Source organism: Theropithecus gelada, chromosome 1 (genome assembly GCF_003255815.1).
Source record: "Theropithecus gelada isolate Dixy chromosome 1, Tgel_1.0, whole genome shotgun sequence".
Classification (NCBI taxonomy): domain Eukaryota; kingdom Metazoa; phylum Chordata; class Mammalia; order Primates; family Cercopithecidae; genus Theropithecus; species Theropithecus gelada.
The window spans coordinates 54,776,895-54,795,770 of NC_037668.1; the positions used below are offsets into that span (position 1 = coordinate 54,776,895).

General features: G+C 52.2%; 1 protein-coding gene, 1 non-coding gene and 1 pseudogene across 5 annotated transcripts; all 3 read left to right on the forward strand.

The window, feature by feature from the left end:
* The first annotated feature begins 797 nt into the window (after positions 1 to 797).
* On the forward strand, positions 798 to 15,069 carry TMEM222 (transmembrane protein 222). Of its 3 annotated transcripts, none has more exons than XM_025379421.1 (6): positions 798 to 1,033; positions 9,375 to 9,459; positions 10,723 to 10,754; positions 12,587 to 12,683; positions 12,780 to 12,910; positions 14,026 to 15,069. In XM_025379421.1, exons 1-6 carry the CDS (start codon positions 840 to 842, stop codon positions 14,111 to 14,113), a joined length of 627 nt encoding a protein of 208 aa, XP_025235206.1. In that variant the 5' UTR covers positions 798 to 839; the 3' UTR covers positions 14,114 to 15,069. The 3 variants fall into 3 exon arrangements, with proteins under 3 accessions (XP_025235206.1, XP_025235216.1, XP_025235199.1); XM_025379431.1 differs by having other exon boundaries at positions 811 to 1,033; positions 12,780 to 12,901; XM_025379414.1 differs by having other exon boundaries at positions 871 to 1,033; positions 12,587 to 12,910.
* On the forward strand, positions 3,795 to 4,415 carry LOC112620676 (annotated as a pseudogene). The gene has a single exon (XR_003118564.1). The product of XR_003118564.1 is annotated as an actin, alpha skeletal muscle-like (transcript).
* Positions 3,852 to 3,958, forward strand: LOC112615197. Its single transcript, XR_003117302.1, has one exon. It is a non-coding gene; the product is annotated as a U6 spliceosomal RNA (small nuclear RNA).
* Positions 15,070 to 18,876: the final 3,807 nt, after the last annotated feature.

Below are 18,876 nucleotides of genomic sequence, written 5' to 3' on the forward strand. Positions count from 1 at the left end.
ACACGTGCGCACACACAATTGTAGTCTCTCATTACGCTACCACTACCTCGTGAGAGGACCACAGAATGAAAAGGGCAAGGGAGGTATAAGACTTGGGTTTGCGCCGGACGCGGTGGCTCACGCCTGTAATCCCAACACTTTGGGAGGCCAAGGTGGGCGGATCACAAGGTCAGAAGTTCGAGACCATCCTGGCTAACATGGTGAAACCCCACCTCTACTAAAAATACAAAACTTAGCCGGGCGTGGTAGCGCACGCCTGTAATCCCAGCTACTCGGGAGGCTGAGGCAGGAGGATCGCCTGCACCTGGGAGGTGGAGGTTGCAGTGAGCCGAGATCGTGCCATTGCATTCCAGCCTGGGCAACAAGAGCAAAAAATTCCGCCCCCCCCCCAAAAAAAAGACTTGGGTTTGAATCGTGGCCTCTCACCTCACCTCTTGAGCCTCAGTTTCTCACTTGTAACAGAAGAGAAATACCTAATTTGGATGTCTAATCAGTTTATGGGGATTAGAAACAATTCTTGTCAAGTGCTTGGCACCTAAGAAGTGCTCAATAAATAGCGACTGTACCACACCTCCTAAGAGCCCTCAGCGTACTGAATTACAGAGTTCTTTATAAGTCTCCGGCGCTAGACTGCGAACTGCCTGAGGGCATCCTTTCCGCAGTCGCGGGGCGTAAGCTGCAAAGACTCGGGGCTGGCAGGCCCAGACGGAGTGGGGCGGGGCTGGCCGGGCCCAGAAGGACGCGGCTCGGATTCCCGGGGGAAGGCAAAGCGGAGCGGACCCATCTCCCGGAAGTGACGCCACTAGAGCCGGGGCCAGTCGCAGCGGGGCGCGCGCAGCATGGCGGAAGCGGAAGGGGGTTCTCCGCTCTTGTTGCCGCCGCCGCCACCCCCGCCCAGGATGGCGGAAGTGGAGGCGCCGACGGCGGCCGAGACGGACATGAAGCAATATCACGGCTCCGGCGGCGTCGCCATGGACGTGGAACGGAGCCGCTTCCCCTACTGCGTGGTGTGGACGCCCATCCCGGTGCTCACGTGAGTCTCTTCCGGCATCCGCCTGGGGACGAGGAGGGCCCAGGGAGAACCGGAGTCCACGCGGTGTCCCTCGGCTGGCCCGGGCTAGCCTCCGGCCCCGACGCGCAGCAAGCCTTTTCCTCGGGTCTGGCCCGCACGTCTCGCCCAGTCACCAGAACCCCGCCGTCCATGCAGTGCCAATTTGTGCACACCGTTGGGACACGCTCCCTGCTCTCAATACACCTGGTGTAGCCGGGTAGAGAGTTGTAGGCCAGCAGGAAAGGGCAAGTGGCTGGGAGACTCGAGCTGTGAGTGTGTAGAAGAGGGAGTCCTTCATCGGATCTGAGGAGACATTTTTATTAATTCACTCATTGAGCAAATGCTTACTGGTCGCTTACCATATTCGACATCCTGCTGGGTCTGGGAGCAGGAGTGGGAGTTTGGTTGGGACCACACAAGATCCTGGGATGTCAACATTGGAAGGGCCCCCAGAGATCTGGAAGTCCAACCCTTTGTCTCACGTGCCATCTCAGTTGCAAGGCGGGTTTAGATCCCAGGTTGTCTGCCTCACAGACCAAAGTTCTTTCTATAACGTTAGCCTTTGTCAGGGGAGAAGCAGGTGTTCTGGTACCGCTTGCCGCCTTTTGGGAGGAGCTCTCATATGGGGAGAGGTGGTTTGCCCTCCTGCTTCAGCCTTGACAGCTGATAAATATAACCTCTCCTCACCGTGCTGGACAGTTTGCCAAGCTCTTAAACATCCATTTTCTCAGAATTAAACATCCATTTTCTAAGGTGGGTTATCTTCTCAGATGGTGAAGCTGAGCTGCTTGTAGCAGTAAGTGTCTTGATCAGGTTCGCACCCCAATAAGCAAAGGCATTAAGAACTCAGTTTTCTGATCTAACTTGCTCTTTGCCCTATGTTTTATCCACTCTCACCTGATGGGATAACTTATTCCCCTGATATCAGTAACAGCCAAGTGGTGATGTGGAGAAGGGATCATTTGGGGCCTTAGGTGTTGCTGACTCTAAAAAGATCGTAGTTTTTGAATTATGTTAAAATACTTGAATTATTTTGTGTTTTCAAATACTTATGCACATAAGAGCATCCAACTGTTCTTTAAAAATAAAATTTTGGGCCAGGCGCCGTGGCTCATGCCTGTAATCCCAGCACTTTGGGAGGCCAAGGCAGGTGGATCGGGAGTTTGAGACCAGCCTGGCCAACGTGGTGATAAATTAGCTGGGCATAGTGGCACGTGCCTATAATCCCAGCTACTCTGGAAGCTAAGGCAGGAGAATTGCCTGAACCCGGCAAGTGGAGTTTGCAGTGAGCCGAGATTGCACCACTGCACTCCAGCGTGGGCAACACAGTGAAACTCCGTCTCAAATAATGAAATAAAATCTTAGGAAAATGTGTACATTAATTCATTCAGTGTTCTTTTAACACATGTGCTAAGTGACCCCTGTGTTCCCAGATAGTTCTAGGTGATGCGAATATACAGTGATGAATAAAGGAGATATGGTCTTTACACCTTTGAGAGTTTAAGTCATAGTGGAAGGAGATAGACAGTAAATAAGTAAGCTAATAAAAGAGCACCTGATAGTGATTAGTGCTGTGAAGAAAATAAAATATTAGTGTGAAAATAACAGGGAGGGGCCGGGTGTGGTGGCTCACGCCTGTAATCCCAGCATTTTGGGAGGCCAAGGCAGGCGAATCAGCTGAGGTCGGGAGTTCAAGACCAGCCTGACCAACATGGAGAAACCCCATCTCTACTAAAAATACAAAATTAGCCGGGGTGGTGGCGCATGCCTGGAATCTCAACTACTTAGGAGGCTGAGGCAGGAGAATCGCTTGATCCCAGGAGGTGGAGGTTGTGGTGAGCCAAAATTGTGCCTTTGCACTCCAGCCTGGGCAACAAGAGCAAAACTCCGTCTCAAAAAAAAAAAAAAAAAAAAGAAAGAAAATAACAGGGAGGGATACTCAGGAAATGTATTGATTTTCTTAAAACTGTCTTGTGATCCTAAACTCTCTTTGGCCTTTCTTATTCTCAAAAACACCATTTGTGGCATGGTCCTCCACAGAGAGTGGTAGCAGCGTGAGGTGGAGGCACCACAATGCCTGATCATCTGGGCCAAAAGCAGCTCATAGCCCATTTCTGTTCAGATCTGTGTACAGGTGTTCATAAGACAAGATGAATAAGATGCTCTGTTCCTGTCAAACGGTTCATGTTCCCTTCTGTGTTAGTCCGTTCTTGCGCTAATACTTGAGACTGGATAATCCGTAAAGATAAGAGGTTTGATTGACTCATGCTTCTGCAGGCTATACGGGAAGCATAGCAGCTTCTGCTTCTGGGGAGACCTCAGGAAGCTTCCAGTCATGGTGTAAAGCAGAGGGGGAGCGAGGCATCTCACATGGCGGGATTAGGAGCAAGAGGGAGTGAGGGGGGGAGATACTATACACTTTGAAACAACCAGATCTTGGGAAAACTCACTACCACGAGAACAGCACCAAAGGGATGGTGCTGAACCATTTATGAGAAAGCTAGCCTCATGATCCCACCACCAGGCCCCACCTCCAACATGGGGACTGCAGTTTGACAGGAGATTTGGTGGGGACAGATCCAAACCATGTCACCTTCAAAGGACTTACCTCCAGCAGGAGGGAGGTAAAGGTCAATTAGCCATCGTAGTATTACTGTATAGTGATGATTGCAGAGCTAGGCGTAGATGTGGCACAAGGAACTCTCACCTGTCTTGAGGAGAGATCAGAGGAGGAAATGGAACCCAAAGATCTGTCTGCCCCCTCAGAGATGTTGGTAATTCTGCATGAAAAACCAGTTTAGTGCTCGCCTCGGCAGCACGTATACTAAAATTGGAACAATACAGAGAAGATTTGCATGGCCCCTGCGCCAGGATGACACGCAGATTCGTGAAGCATTCCATATTTTTGTCACCCTGGACTTCGAGCAGGAGATGGCCACTGCTGCATCCTCCTCCCTGAAGAAGAGCTACGAGCTGCCGGATGGCCAGGTCATCACCATCGGCAACAAGCGGTTCCAGTGTCTGGAGGCGCTGTTCCAGCCTTCCTTCCGGGGTATGGAATCTTGCGGAATCCATGAGACCACGTTCAACTCCATCATGAAGTGTGACGTGGACATCCGCAAAGACCTGTACACCAACGTGGTGCTGTCCGGCGGCACCACCATGTACCCGGGCATCACCGACAGGATACAGAAAGAGATCAACGCCATGGCACCCAGCACCATGAAGATCAAGCTCATAGTGCAAGTACTCGATGTGGATCAGCGGCTCCATCCTGGCCTCACTGTCCACCTTCTAGCAGATGTGGATTAGCAAGCAGGAGTACAAGTCAGGCCCCTCTGTCGTCCACTGCAAATGCTTCTAAATGGACTGCGAGCAGATGCATAGCATTTGCTGCATGGGTTAATTCAGAAGTATAAATTTGCCCCTGGCAAATGCATACACCTCATGCTAGCCTCACGAAACTGGAATAAGCCTTCGAAAAGAAATTGTCCTTGAAGCTTGTATCTGATATCAGCACGGGATTGTAGAACTTGTTGCTGATTTTGACCTTGTATTCAAGTTAACTGTTCCCCTTGGTATTTGTTTAATACCCTGTACGCATCTTTGCTTTCAACCCTTAGTACATGTGGCTTGGTCACTGCATGGTAAGGTCAGAACGTGCTTGTGGAAGACAAGTCTGTGGCTTGGTGAGTCTGCATGGCCAGCAGTCTCCAATCTATGCAGGGTATTAATATATCATGGCTGAGTGTTCTGGGATTTCTCTGGAGGCTGGCAAGGGCTCCTGAACCAGTTGTTTCTGTCCTGCGGGTCTGTCAGGGTTGGCAAGTCAAAGCCATAGGACCCAGTTTCCTTTCTTAGCTGATGTTTTCCTGCCAGAACACTGTGGGCCGTTACTTGCCTTGAGTTGGAAGCGGTTTGCATTTACACCTGTAAATATATTCATGGTTCTAATTTATGTAAGGTTTTTTGTATGCAGTTCTCAATTCTTTAAAGAGATGAGAACAGATTTTGTTTTTCTACTGTTACGTGAGAACATTAGGCCCCAGCAGCACGTCATTGTGAAGGAAAAATAAAAGTGCTGCAGCAACCAAAAAAAAAAAAGAAATAAAAACCAGTTTAATGGCTGCTGCTACTAAAAAAACAGCTAGAGGGCCGGGCGCGGTGGCTCAAGCCTGTAATCCCAGCACTTTGGGAGGCCGAGATGGGCGGATCACAAGGTCAGGAGATCGAGACCATCCTGGCTAACACGGTGAAACCCTGTCTCTACTAAAAAATACAAAAAACTAGCCGGGCGCAGTGGCGGGCGCCTGTAGTCCCAGCTACTCGGGAGGCTGAGGCAGGAGAATGGCGTGAACCCGGGAGGCGGAGCTTGCAGTGAGCTGAGATCCGGCCACTGCACTCCAGCCTGGGCGGCAGAGCGAGACTCCGTCTCAAAAAAAAAAATAAAATAAAATAAATAAAAAAATAAAAAAACAGCTAGATTAGATGCTTCCTCTGTCCTAAACATTGTATGTTCACTCACTCAATCCTTTTGTCAACCTATGAAAATAGATACTGTTGTCCCCATTTTATAGATGAGGAAGTAAGGCTTAGAAGCCAGTGTGGGGCTTTTTTGCTGAGTTAGCCTACCTTCCCAGATTGAGCTCCAGGGTGAGTGAGTCATTTATTCATTCATTAAATCTTTATAAAGCGCCTATTATATACTAGATCCTGAATAGAAGTTAGTCCACAAAGCGGCTCTGGACCTGCCTTCCTGGAGCTTCCAGGCTGACAAACCACTTTGAGGGTTTCTTCTCTGGGGCTTCCAGCCTTTACTCTGATTTCCATCAGCTGCTGCCAGCACAGCTGTGGCGTGTGGAATCCTGGTTGGACCCAGACTTCCTCCCAAGCAGATGAAAGGAATGGGGGCAGAGATGGGGGTGGAGGGCAGTCCTGAGATCAGGATGAGCTACTTTCCCATAATCCTGAGTGTTCATCCTGTGGCCTATCGATCTTCTGCAACTTATTCTATGTTAGTGCAGTCAGTCAGATAGTGCTTATGTATTGAATACCTCGAGATGACAACACTGAGCAGCTGCCAAGCAGAAGGCAGGGTCCTAGGCACTGTGTAAATGGATAAGTCTAGCCATTTAATCCTCACAGTAGCTCCTCACTAAGGTAATTTTTACTATCCACAGAGAGATGAGAATGAGTAACTTGCCCAGAACAAAGTCAAGCCTCAACCCAGATGATATCTGAGCATGACTTCACTCTTGGTGTGTGTTTGTTGTTTCTAATTTTTTATTTGTTTGTTTATTTATTTATTCATTTATTTAGAGACAGAGTCTTGCTCTGTCACCCAGGCTGGAGTGCAGTGGCGTGATCTCAGCTCACTGCAACCTCCGCCTCTGGGGTTCAAGTGATTCTCGTGCCTCAGCCTCTCGAGTAACTGGGACTACAGGCACACGTCACCATGCCCAGCTAATTTTTGTATTTTTAATATAGGCAGGGTTTCCCCATGTTTGCCAGGCTGGTCTTGAACTCCTGACCTCAAGTCATCCACCGGCCTCTGCCTCCCAAAGTGCTGGGAATACAGGCGTGAGCCACTGAGCCTGGCCTTGGCTTACTGCAACCTCAACTTCCTGGAATCAAGCGATCCTCCAGCTAATTTTTAGATTTTTTTTTAGATACAGGGTCTCACTGTGTGAGACTGGCCTCAAATTCCTGGGCTCAAGCAATCCAACTGCCTTGGCCTTCCAACGTGCTAGGATTACAGGCGTGAGCCACAGCACCCAGACCCTGACTCCACTCTTAAATGCAGGATGTTCATTCATTATTTAGTCAACAAATATTTAGTGAGTTGCAGCTATATGCAGGCACTGCCGTAATAAACAAGACAAAATCCTTGCTGTCTCCGAGCTTATGTGCTAGTGGAGAGACAGCATGTAAATAACTGAGATAATTTTGGATAGTAGTAGATACTATGAGGGAAGTAAAGCATTGTAGTGGAATCTGGGATTGGGTGGCTGTGCAGGAAGACACCGTTCAGGCAAGACCTCCGAAGCTGACAGTGAGGCTGAGGCCTAATCAGTGAGGAGTTAGCTGTGCCATGCTCTTGGGGAAGAGTGTTGCAGACGGTGGAGAGGGCAGATACAGAGAAAGCGTGGGGTGGGAGGATTCGGCATGTTTGAGGAGCCACAAGCAGGCAGTGTAGCTAGAGAGGGGAGTGAGAAGAGGTTCGAGGGATAATTACCGCCACAGTGTTGGAAGAAGTTTGAAGTGTATTATAAGTGTAGTAGGAAGCCATTAATGGGCATTGAGCAGGGGAATGATGGAATCTGAATTCAGTTCTCAAAAGACCACTCTGTCCCCACCATCCTCTCAAGCGCTGAAGCTGTAGACCCGGAAGACCCCTGTCCTGTCAGTCGTAAACTCTCCAGTCTTCATTTGAAAGATCTTTTGAATCCATGTGCTTTTCACCACCCTGCCCGGATCCTCTAGTCAGGACCTCCGTCATCTCTTGCCAGTGGTACAGCAGTGGCCCCTGAGCTGACCTCTCCCCCTTTCATTCTTGCAGGCACATGCACCACTTTCTTGCTCTGCAGTGGTGGTTTCTGCCTGTCGATGTTCTGTCCTTTCACAGGTCAAGGTTAAAAGTCACCTCCTCTGTGAAATCTTTACTGACTCCACCCCAGTCCCCTGTAACTGCTTTTTTGAACTGCCTCTCTGGAGGCTTGGCCTCCAGCCCTAGCCAGGTGCTTTGTGCTCATGCCCAGACAGCATTGAGGCCAGGACCTGGCCACTGGCCCTGTGAGTTCTCCTTAAACTGGATCAGTCTCTCCAGCACCCAGGTCCTGTAGGGCCATGGTTCTTAGAACGCAGACAGGTCTGGGGTTCCTATGTGTGGCATATTGGGGTGCATCTGGGATTTGTTGTTGTTTTTTAATGCCCATGTTTTTTTTAAAAAGGAACTTTTATTTCCTGGCATACACCATGCTTCTGTTCCAATTTCTACCCTTGCACATTCTGTTTCTTCGTTATTTTCTCAGGGAAGCCTTTCCTGAACTCCCCCACCCACATTGGTGTCATGTCCGCCCACCTTTTTTTTTTTTTAACTTTCTTATTGAGGTATAACTTATGTACCAAACAGTGCACGAATCTCAGGTATACAGCTGAAAGAATTTTTGCATATCACACACTCATGTAACCACCACCCAGACAGAGGCTAGAAAGCATTGCCAACACCCACAGGACCCCCTTGTGCCCTCCCAGTCAGTTCTACCACAGATTCCACCCTGCTGTGGACCTCTAGCTGTAGATCAGTTTTGCCTTTTCTTGGACTTCGTGTAAACAGAGTGCTGTGTTATGTACTCTGTGTAAGATTTCCTTCATTCACCCTTATGTCTGTGAAAGCCTATGTTGTGTGTATCAGAAGTTACACTCCAAAAAAAAAAGAAGTTACACTCTTTTTCATTATTATGGACTATTTCAATGTATAACTATACCACACTTATTCATTGTACTGTTGGACATTTGGATTCTTTATAGTTGTTTTTATCAATTTTATTGAATTATAGTTTATATACAATAAAATGTACACATTTTAAGAGTACAGTTCAATGTGTTTTGGCAAATGTTATTTCCCAGGGGTGAGGGCAAAGAGGGCTCCAAAAGTGAAGCTGCTGAGGCATAGAGTATAGTGCCAAACTGTTTTCCCCAATGGTAGAAACAGTCTGGGCGCGGTGGCTCACGCCTGTAATTCCGGCACTTTGGGAGGCTGAGTCAGGCAGATCACGTGAGGTTGGGAGTTCGAGACCAGCCTGGCCAACATGATGAAACCTCGTGTCTGCTAAAAATACAAAAATTAGCCAGTCATGCTGGCATGCACCTGTAGTCCTAGCTACTCAGGAGGCTGAGGCAGGAGAATTGCTTGAACCCGGGAGGTGGAGGTTGCAGTGAGCCAAGATTGTGCCACTGTACTCCAGCCTGAGCGACAGAGTGAGACTCTGTTTAAAAATAAATAAATAAATGGTAGAAACAGTTCATCCCTCCCACCAGCAGTGAATGAGAGCTCTGGTTGTCCCTTGCCCTCACCTGCATCGGTGTTGCTGTCGTTTGAGTTACAGCTGTCCTGGTGGGATGCTGAGGTATCCCACTGTGCTGTCAGTTTGCAGTTGCCCTTGCCTGTGCTTCCCCAGCCCTCTGAATCACCCGAATGGCCATTCATCAACGAAACGTAATATTCACATGCTTCTGTGCGGTATGAAGTGTCCCCAGCATCTGTCTTAACTGGCTGAAAGATCCCCTAAGCTCTGTCCCTTCCCTGTCCTTTTCCTCACAGGTGGTTTTTCCCCATCATCGGCCACATGGGCATCTGCACATCCACAGGAGTCATTCGGGACTTCGCAGGCCCCTACTTTGTCTCGGTGAGTCCCCATTCTGCCCACCCTGGGGGGTCCAAGGTTTAAGTGGAAGGCTGTCCTGTCTTGCCTGCAGGCTTCCTGTCTCCCCAGACCCAGGAGAACACAGATAACCCGCAGTCCTGGCCCTGGCCCTGTACCCCTCACCAGTGTTTGACCCCTTTCCCCCTTCTCTTGCCTCCAGGACAGGCCGGGAGGGCAGTGTGGCCAGAAGGATTCTTAAGTAACTGACCCAGCCCTTTGCCCCCACCCCTGGGGTACCGAGACATGGGTAGGGATTAGAGGCAAGAGTGGAGAGTCAGACCATCCAGGAACCACATCTCTGGACCTTCAGAAGGTGGGAGTCAAGGTGGGGGGACAGGGGAGGCTGATACGGTTCCCTGGGTGTGGTCATGGAGAAGAGGGGGTGGGGCTTTAGAATGAACCAGCTGTGTTCTCAGGTCTGTTCCCTGGGGATGTGACCGAGACTGGTCCAGTGGGCCAGCAGCAGAGAAGCATGCATCATCCTGTCTCCAGGTGTCAGAGACTGGACTGAAGGGGTGTGGTGGCACCAACCTATTTATATTAATAGTTGTCATGATCATCTTAACACGACAAAGGTCTGTCACTTTGTACTTAAAAATACTTTCACATCCATTACTTTGTCATATATTTTTATGGTGATTAATCATTGGCCAGGTCTGTCAGCAGGGTCTCCCTGATCTGAACCCAGAGTCTGTCTCTGTGTAACTCCTGTACCCCAGGTCTAACGTGATGAGTCTAGGACTTCACTGCAGAGTCTCCCTCACAGGAAGTCCCTCTGGGCCCAGGGCCTCCGCCCTGCTATGAATGCAGTCAGACTGCTGGGCGCGGAAATGGGCTCCATGTGGGCCACCACTGCTGAGTCTGTAGGCCAGACCATGATGGAAACCTCCTGCTGGTCCTCAAAGATCAGAGAAGACTGACCAGAGAACTTGGAGAAAATGAGGCCCAGAGAGGGCAAGAGAATTCCTGAGTGCCACACGAAGGGACAGTGGCAGTTGGAGCCCTAGGTCTTTGATCTCTGATGCAGTGCTCTGTGCACTTGTGCCACACTGCCTTCTTCCTGCAGAACAGCCGCTAGCTCTTCAGATGCCATGCCAGCCCCAAGGCAGGACCCAGGCACCACTTCTGGCCCCCCCACCCCTGACATACCCCCTTCTAAGTCACTGCGCTTCCACCACCTACCCAGGTTTGTCATCTGGCCCCAGTGTAAGTTCCTTACTGACCTCTGCTTTTGTCCCTCAACAGGAGGACAATATGGCCTTTGGAAAGCCTGCCAAGTAAGTGATGAACACCCATGTGACTGGCTCTAGAGGCAGGTTGCTCCTGCCCAGGTGGGCCAGGCCTTCTGGGGCACAGCAGCGGACAGCACCCTGAGGATAGAGTATTTGGGGTGGAGGGGGAGTCAGCCAGGGTCCACCAGAGCATGGCAGCCCCGTACGGAGTGCCTACTGCACCAGCCCCTGGCTAGGGCCTTTACCTGTAGACCATCTGGGCCTTACCACAGCTCTTCAGGTTTGTATGTTCAACTCCATGGCAAGGGTGAGGAAAGGGAAGGGACTTGGTCAGGGTCACACAGGAAGTGGCAGAGCTGGGACCCACACCCAGATCTGTCTCCCTCGAGACTCACTCTCCCGCCCTTTGGGAACAAATGAGCTATGGAAGGTAGAAGAGAGGCATTGTTTGGAGCTCTGCTGGAAAGTTCTGGTTGGAGAGAATAAAAACTGTTCAGCCTTTTGGGAGCTATTGCTGGTTTGGTTTTGGGACATTTTGTCTTCATCTTTGCAGTCTTGGGTGCCCACCTCAGCTGCGGGCCTGGTGACAGTGCCTCAGTCATCAGTGTCCTCAGGTGACCTGTTGCCCAAGGCTGCACTGGGGGGAGGGACTGGGCCAAGGAGGAGTTGGTGTCCCACACAGCCGAGATGGCCTGGAGCAGGGCTTCCTGCTGCCTGCTCTGGCTTCCTCCGGCAGGCAGCAGTGTGGTCCAGGAGCCTCTGGGCCGCCAGGTATTCGCTGCCAGCTGCTCTTCAAGGACAGCTTTAAGGGCATCATTTTCCAAGCAGTAGCCCCTAAGCAGCCCCAGTCCAGGCCGTGGTCTCTAGACTCCTCCACCAAGCCATTCCCCTACACAACAGCCAGGGGGCACCCTGACCTCCTAGCTCTCCTTGGCCTGAGACCCACCGGGCACTCTGGTGCTTGGAGCCTCACCCACCTTGAGGTTTATGGGCTTTAGCACCATCAGCTTCCCTCCCACTCACCCTGGCAAGCTGCATGGGAGACGGGGAGAGTGCTTGCTGCTGGGTAAACTCCCCACATGATGTGGCCTCACCTACATCTCCAGCCTTAGCTGCCAGCATTCCATCACCGTGTTCCTCCTTCCACATCCTCCAGGAGGGCTCAGTCACTTCAGTTATGGGACACACTGCACAATTTTATGCCTCTCACTTAGCTTAAGCTGTTCCCTCGGCCTGGAATGCCCACCTCTTCTTTCTTTGCCTGGCTAACCCTCTTCCTTCAGACTGGACCCAGGTGTCACCTCCAGGAAGCCGTCTCACACCCCATCTTAGTCCTTCTGGCTGCCATAACAAAATCTCATCGATTGGGTATCTTAGAAACAGCAGAAATGTATTTCTCACAATTCTGAAGACTGGACAGTCCTGGGTGCAGGTGCTGGTAGAGTCAGTGTCTAGTGAGGACCTGAGGTGCCTTCCCACTGTGTCCCCCCGTGGTGGAGGGGTGAGGGGTCTCCCTCAGGGCTCTTTTATAAGGACATGGATCCCATTCATGAGAGCTAATCACCTCCCAAAGGCCCCACCTCCTCATACCATCACCTTGGGGGTTAAGATTTCAACATATGAATTTGGTGGGGACACAGACTCTCAGAGCATAGCACCCCTAACTTCATTCCATATCCCCCCAGGATCCACCATGGCACCGGCCACCTCACCCTATGTCACAGTTGACTGCCACGTGACACTTACCCCAGATCTGGTTCACTGCACACCTTGGCACCCAGCTCAGGCCCGGGCACAGGGCAGGCCTCAGATGACATGCGTAGAGCTGAGGGCACAAAGGAGCCAAGTCAGTTTCCAGAGCCCTTCTCTCCCACCAGGTACTGGAAGTTGGACCCTGCTCAGGTCTATGCTAGCGGGCCCAACGCGTGGGACACGGCTGTGCATGATGCCTCTGAGGAGTACAAGCACCGCATGGTAGGTGGGCCAGGGCGGCACCAGCACTCCCCAGGCTGGGACCAGGGGGGAGACTCCCTTGCAGCCTGTCCTGACCAGCCCTTCCGGTGCCTCCAGCACAATCTCTGCTGTGACAACTGCCACTCGCACGTGGCATTGGCCCTGAATCTGATGCGCTACAACAACAGCACCAACTGGAATATGGTGACGCTCTGCTTCTTCTGCCTGCTCTATGGGAAGTACGTCAGGTGAGCTGCCCTCTTGCCCGCCCACCCACACACTGCGCAGAGGCTGCTCTCCCAAGGATCCTAGAAAGACCATTCCTGGTGAACTTCAGTCAGCCGGGACAGTTGGAACATCTAGATGCCAGTTGGAGCCGTGGTGGTTCTAGAGTGACGAGCTAAGGGCCTGGTGGAGAGGGAGGTGGCTGTACTGGAGTCCAGCTCCACCTGGGCCCCAAATGCAGCTCTGGCACTTACCCGCTGTGAGACCATGGGCAACTGCCTTGGTCTTTCTGAGCCACAGCTGTCCTTGGTGAAATGCAGACAATGATTCCGGCTCCTCAGGGAGGCTTCTACAGATACCTGTGCTCCGGTAGAGTGAGCAGATAGATCCTCTCAGAATGACTGCCCCCACACGTCCCTTCCAAGGCAGAGAGGTTGAGTGAGTCGCCCATGGTCCCCACAGCATGGCCACAGCAGAGCCCAGACTCGTGAGCCAGCATAGGCTAGTGCTGATCTGGCCGCCTCTCCAAGCTTTCCTCTTAGCCATGTTCATCATTAAGAGCTTCTGAAAAGAAGACTTTTAGGGATATTTTTAAGTACTGCATGGCTTTTAGAAGTCCTGTGAGAATAACTGTGGTCACACAGAGGTTGAACCCAGGCCGCCGGCTCCCAGCTGCTTTGCTGCAGCCACAACACTGCTGACCCCTGCCAGCCCCAGACCTCCCAGCAGTCCCCATTATGAAGTCCGTGGGCAGAGGGTACATGTGGCTTCCATACCGAAACTGCAATTCCTGGTCCTCTTGCTGGAGACCTCACCCCAGAGGTGGGTGGCTATAGATGGAGCCAGTGAAGCCTAGAAAGGGGGAGCATGTCTCCTGTTCCCAACCATCGAGGTGTCCGTAAATCTCCACCAGGAGCGTGGAGCAGCCCTTGACCAGGACCATAGCTGGTGATCCCCCATAGTGAGCAACCAGGCCCACCCTGCTTCCTTGATTGACCAAGTTTGGGGTGAGGGGGTGGTTGTAGGGTTTTCCTTAGGGATGGCAGCACCATCAGGGTCTGTGGGTGCACAGGGCTGTGGGCCGCATACCTGCTCACCAGGCCCTGCCCACCTATGCTCTCTCCTTTCTCTCTGTCAGTGTTGGGGCCTTCGTGAAGACCTGGCTGCCGTTCATCCTTCTCCTGGGCATCATCCTCACCGTCAGCTTGGTCTTTAACCTCCGGTGATGGCTGCTCTGTGGCCCCGCACCCACCAGGGTCCCGAGGAAACAGCCGCCATCCCTTTTGGTTCCAGATTTTTTTCTCCTCACCCCAAAAGGCACGGTTGGGCCTGCTGTTGTGGACCGGGGATCGGGGCTGGCAGGATGGAAGGGCTGAGGACCAGCATGAGGCGGGGGTTTGTTGTCTCCCTGCCTCTCAGAAGCACCCTGTTCCCTCCTCCCCAGGCCTGTGACTCCGGCCCTGGAAGCCCCTTTGTTCTTCTGTTGAAAGGCCTTGTCTTCCCTCTGTAAAGCTGCTCCCGTCACTGCCTGCTGGGGTCCTGCCTCAGCCCAGCCCAGAACGGGGAGAGGAGGACATTTGGGCTCACCTGTCAAGGTGGCCTTGGGACCAGAGCTGGATTGGGAGCCTGACCTGCATTAGCTCTGGTCCCAGCATGGGGTGGGGTACACTTAGTAGTCTCTATAAGCCAAGCTGCCCTAGGACCTTCACCAGTGGCCTCTAGAATGGTCCAGAGGGGCTGGCTGGTCCCTTTGTCAGACTTCTGCCGGCAACTGCCCTGGGGGACGTGTGTGCCCACCTGGCATCCTCCAGCCCATGCAGTCCTCTTTTCACTGTCCCACAGCCTCCCAGTGCCTCCCAGCATTGGACCCATCTACCCCTGCAGTTTGGGGCCAGAGAGGTGAGTGGACCTGACAAGTGCCAGAGTGACTGTGTAGACAGAGCAGTGTAGACAGCACTCAGCCCCAGCCCCAGGTGTGGACGTCACGCTGGTGATGGCTCCCCTGGGTGGCCTGCCAGCACAGCCAGTGCCATCAGGGAACTGAAGGGGCTGTCCACCGCCTAACTCCAGCTCCCCCTTTCTTCACGTCACCAAGGTCCTGTGCCGCCCGCCTCACCCCTCTGCTCTGTGGATTCCTTTGGGAAGGGTTCCCGGGGCAGGACAATAAAGACTTTTGATTCCAGTTGGTGCCCTGTCATTGTTTTCTCCCTCTCTGGGGCCCCCTCGCCCCTTAGCTCATAGCGTCTTGGTATTCTTGGGACCCTCTTACCCTTGACAAGGGTCTGGTTGCCAGCACCATGGTTGAGTCTGTGTCCAATGCCTGGAGCCATCAGCATCCCTCAGGTATATCCCGCCCCTGCAGTTTGGGAATTCCCTGCCATTCTACATTCCCCATTCCAAAGCTTTCCTCTTGAGGCAGGTGAGCATTGAAACCCCTTCCATTGTCCCTGTTGGGAAGGACTTGTAGGATTGGGGTTAGGGCTGAGTAGGGCCTCCACTGCTGTCCCCACCGCCCCCAGGGGTGCAGAGTTGGGGATGAACTAAGAGCACTGCCAGCCTCTGGGCCCTGTATCCATCCAGCCCTCGCCTACCTCTGATCCTTTGCTCTCCACCGTGCCTCTCATGGCGGCCCTGCCTAACCAAGGCCCAGCTTAAAAGCTGCTTCCTCCCTGAAGCCTTTCCCAATCCTGACCATGCATCACTTAAGTTGAACTAGCCAAGGATTTGGTCTCGAAGGTGACCTTGAGGACATGCTCTAGCAGCTGACCATGGAGTTCCTGGTCAGGCATCTGCCAGCTCACCCCAGACCCTGTAGTGCTGTGGTCTCCAAGCCTGGGACTTCTCCAGGGCAAGGCAGAGGTGCCCTCTCCCCACTTCAGAGCAATTCCATTTACTTTTCTTTTTTCTCCTTTTTCTTTCTTTATTTTTTGGGAGACAGAATCTCACTCCGTTGCCCAAGCTGGAGTGCAATGTTGCGTTCTCAGCTCACTGCAACGCCTGCCTCCTGAGTTCAAGTAATTCTCATGCCTCAGCTTCCCAAATAGCTGGGATTACAGGTGCCTGCCATACAAATATTAATTTGTATTTTTAGGAGAGGCAGGGTTTTACCATGTTGGCCAGGCTGATCTCAAACTCCTCAGGTGACCCGCCTGCCTCAGCCTCCCAAAATGCTGAGATTATAGGCAGAAGCCATTATTTTCAGTAGAGACAGGGTTTCACCATGTTGGCCAGGCTGGTCTCAAACTCCTGACCTCGTGATCTGCCTGCTTCGGCCTCCCAAAGTGCTGGAATTACAGGTGTGAGTTACCGTGCCCGGCCTAAGTCCCTGTCTCTCAAAAAAAAAAAAAAAGTCACCAAGAGCGAGTGCTTACTCTGTGTTAGGCCTTGTGATGAAATATCGTCTTAGCCTCACAACAGCCCCACAACAAGGTAGATGCCACCATCCCATTTTACAGATGAAGAAGTAAGCAGAGAAGTGATTTGCTCCAGGTCACAGAGGTAGGAAAAGTGGAACCATGGTTCAAACCCAGCAGCTGGGCTCCAGCGCCCCCACTCAGAGCAACCCTGTGCGATGCCCTCACTGGAGCACAGGAGTGGAAATGAGAGGTGCTGTGATGCGAAAGGAGAATGACCGCGGAGGTGAAAAGCTCTCCTGGCGGCAGCAGGCCTGTGAGATGGCTATTGTCCCCGCTTCATAAAGGAAGAGAGTGAGGCTTACAGGGATTGTCATTGATCCCAGGCCACAAGGGAACCATGCGGCAGAGCCAGATTTTAACCCAGATCTGCTGGCCTCTAGGACCCTGCCTCTTAACGTCTGTTAACAGAGGGACGTTGCCTAGAGACTGGCTGCAGTGCAGGGGCACTGAACTCTGGAGGCTGAGCGAGTCCTAGAGCTGGGGAAAAGTATTCCCACAGGGAGCACAGAAGGCCCAGGGGTGTTGAAGGACAGGAAATAGTCCGTAGCTAAGGCTCTACGGGTATAGGTGATGAAGGGGAGAAAGCCAGAGTAAGGGCAGCAATCCTGAGGGTCAGGCTGAGGGCCAGGCTGTCCTGGGAAGTGGTGAGGCTTCCATCTCAGGACGTGTCTAAATGGGACTGGACTGGTTTGGAAATGTGTGAATGGGCCCGAGGGATGGCCTGGCTGTCTGCTGGCACCTTCCAAACCAGAGGATGACAAAGAAAAGTATGTTCGAAAGCTGTGCAACAAAAGGCCAGAGGGGCCTCGTGTGGCCACAGGGAGGCAGGAGAAGAGGAGGCTTCCAGAAGAGGCTGAGCGGGGACTGAGACCTGGGCAGGGGGAGGACAGTGGAGACAGACAGATGGGAGGGCACCTGGAGTGAAGTGTGGACAGCACCCGGAGGTGGCAGGAAGCAGCAGGAGGCCAGGGGCCAGGATGATGGGGGCTGGTTAGAGGTGGAAACTTGGAAATAGGTTTCAAGTGGGGAAGAGGCCAGATGAATGCAGGTTGAAACACAGCAGGAGAGATGGCTGGAAGTATCAGCGTCAGGGAGTCACAGCTATAGGAAGGACAGGAGAACAGAGAAAGGAAGGGAAATTTAGAAACCCGAAGACCAGATAATGAAGTTTCATGCCTTCCAGGAGGGAGGGCTGCTGAGAGGTGAGAAGGGGGCAGAGAAACATCATTGCAGGCACCGGGACCAGGATGGCAGGATGCCATCCTGGGACCAGGATGCTGTTGACCACTCTCCTTCCATTTTGAGGGCCTTAATGGAGGAGGCAGCATCACAGTAATGGTCCCATAGCAGCTGCTCAATGGGTATTGCATGTGTGGGTGCATAAATGCATTAATCAAGAGTCTACTGGGGACTGGGCAAGGTGGCTCACTCCTGTAATCCTAGCACTTTGGAAGGCTGAGGCAGGTGGATCACCTGAGGCCAGGAGTTCAAGACCAGCCTGGCAACATGGTAAAACCCCATCTCTACTCAAAATACAAAAATTAGCCGGGCATGGTGGCGGGCACCTGTAGTTCCAGCTACTCGGGAGGCTGAGGCATGAGAATCACTTGAATCCAGGAGGTGGAGGCTGCAGTGAGCCAAAAACGTGCCACTGCACTCCAGCCTGGGCAACAGAGCGAGACTCCATCTCAAAACAAACAAACAAATAAATAAAGTCTTCAAGGATCTCACTGAATTTTAGTGAAAATCCTCTGAGGGGGGATTATTACCCCCATTTAACAGATGAGAAAAATAAGATTAACTTGCAAAAAATAAGTAGGGAAGCCTCAACTGTGGGCTGAGATGGAGGAGGGGCCCTCTGTCTCTCAGTGGTGGTGGGAGCCAGTTCTGATGACGGGGAGGAAGAGTGGGTTTTTTGTTTGCTTTTCTGAGATGGAGTCTCGCTGTGTTGCCCAGGCTGGAGGGCAGTGGCAAGATCTCAGCTCACTACAACCGCCGCCTCCTGGGTTCCAGCGATTCTCCTGCCTCAGCCTCCCGAGTAGCTGGGACTGTAAGCACTCGCCACCATGCCCAGTTAGTTTTTGTATTTTGAGTAGAGATGGGGTTTCACCATGTTGGCCAGACTGGTCTCAAACTCCTGTCCTAGAGTGATCCGCCCACCTCGACCTCCCAAAGTACTGGGATTACAAGCATGAGTAACCGTGCCCAGACCGGTTTTGTTTATAAACCACCCCTTGCCCTACCTCTCCCAGGGGTCTATGAGGAGCCCTCTAATCTTTAATCCATGGCCCTAGGTTCAGGGAAGGGGGTCAGGCTAGGGCAGGCCATGGAAAGTGAAGTGGACTTGGGGGGAGTCAGAAAGCTTTGGTGTGGCCTCTTGTGCCCAAGACAACCCAGGAGGTTCAGGGTCCTGAAGCCAATGTAATCTAGGGCCTAAACCTTCTAATCTCAGGGTGGGCAGAAGCTGGGTGTAGAATGGGGTGCTCAGAGGGGCTCAGGGGTGTTCAGGGTGCCAGTGTGGGACCCTCACCTTGGCACTGGAAGATTTCAGGCCTCCTCAAACAGATGGGGCC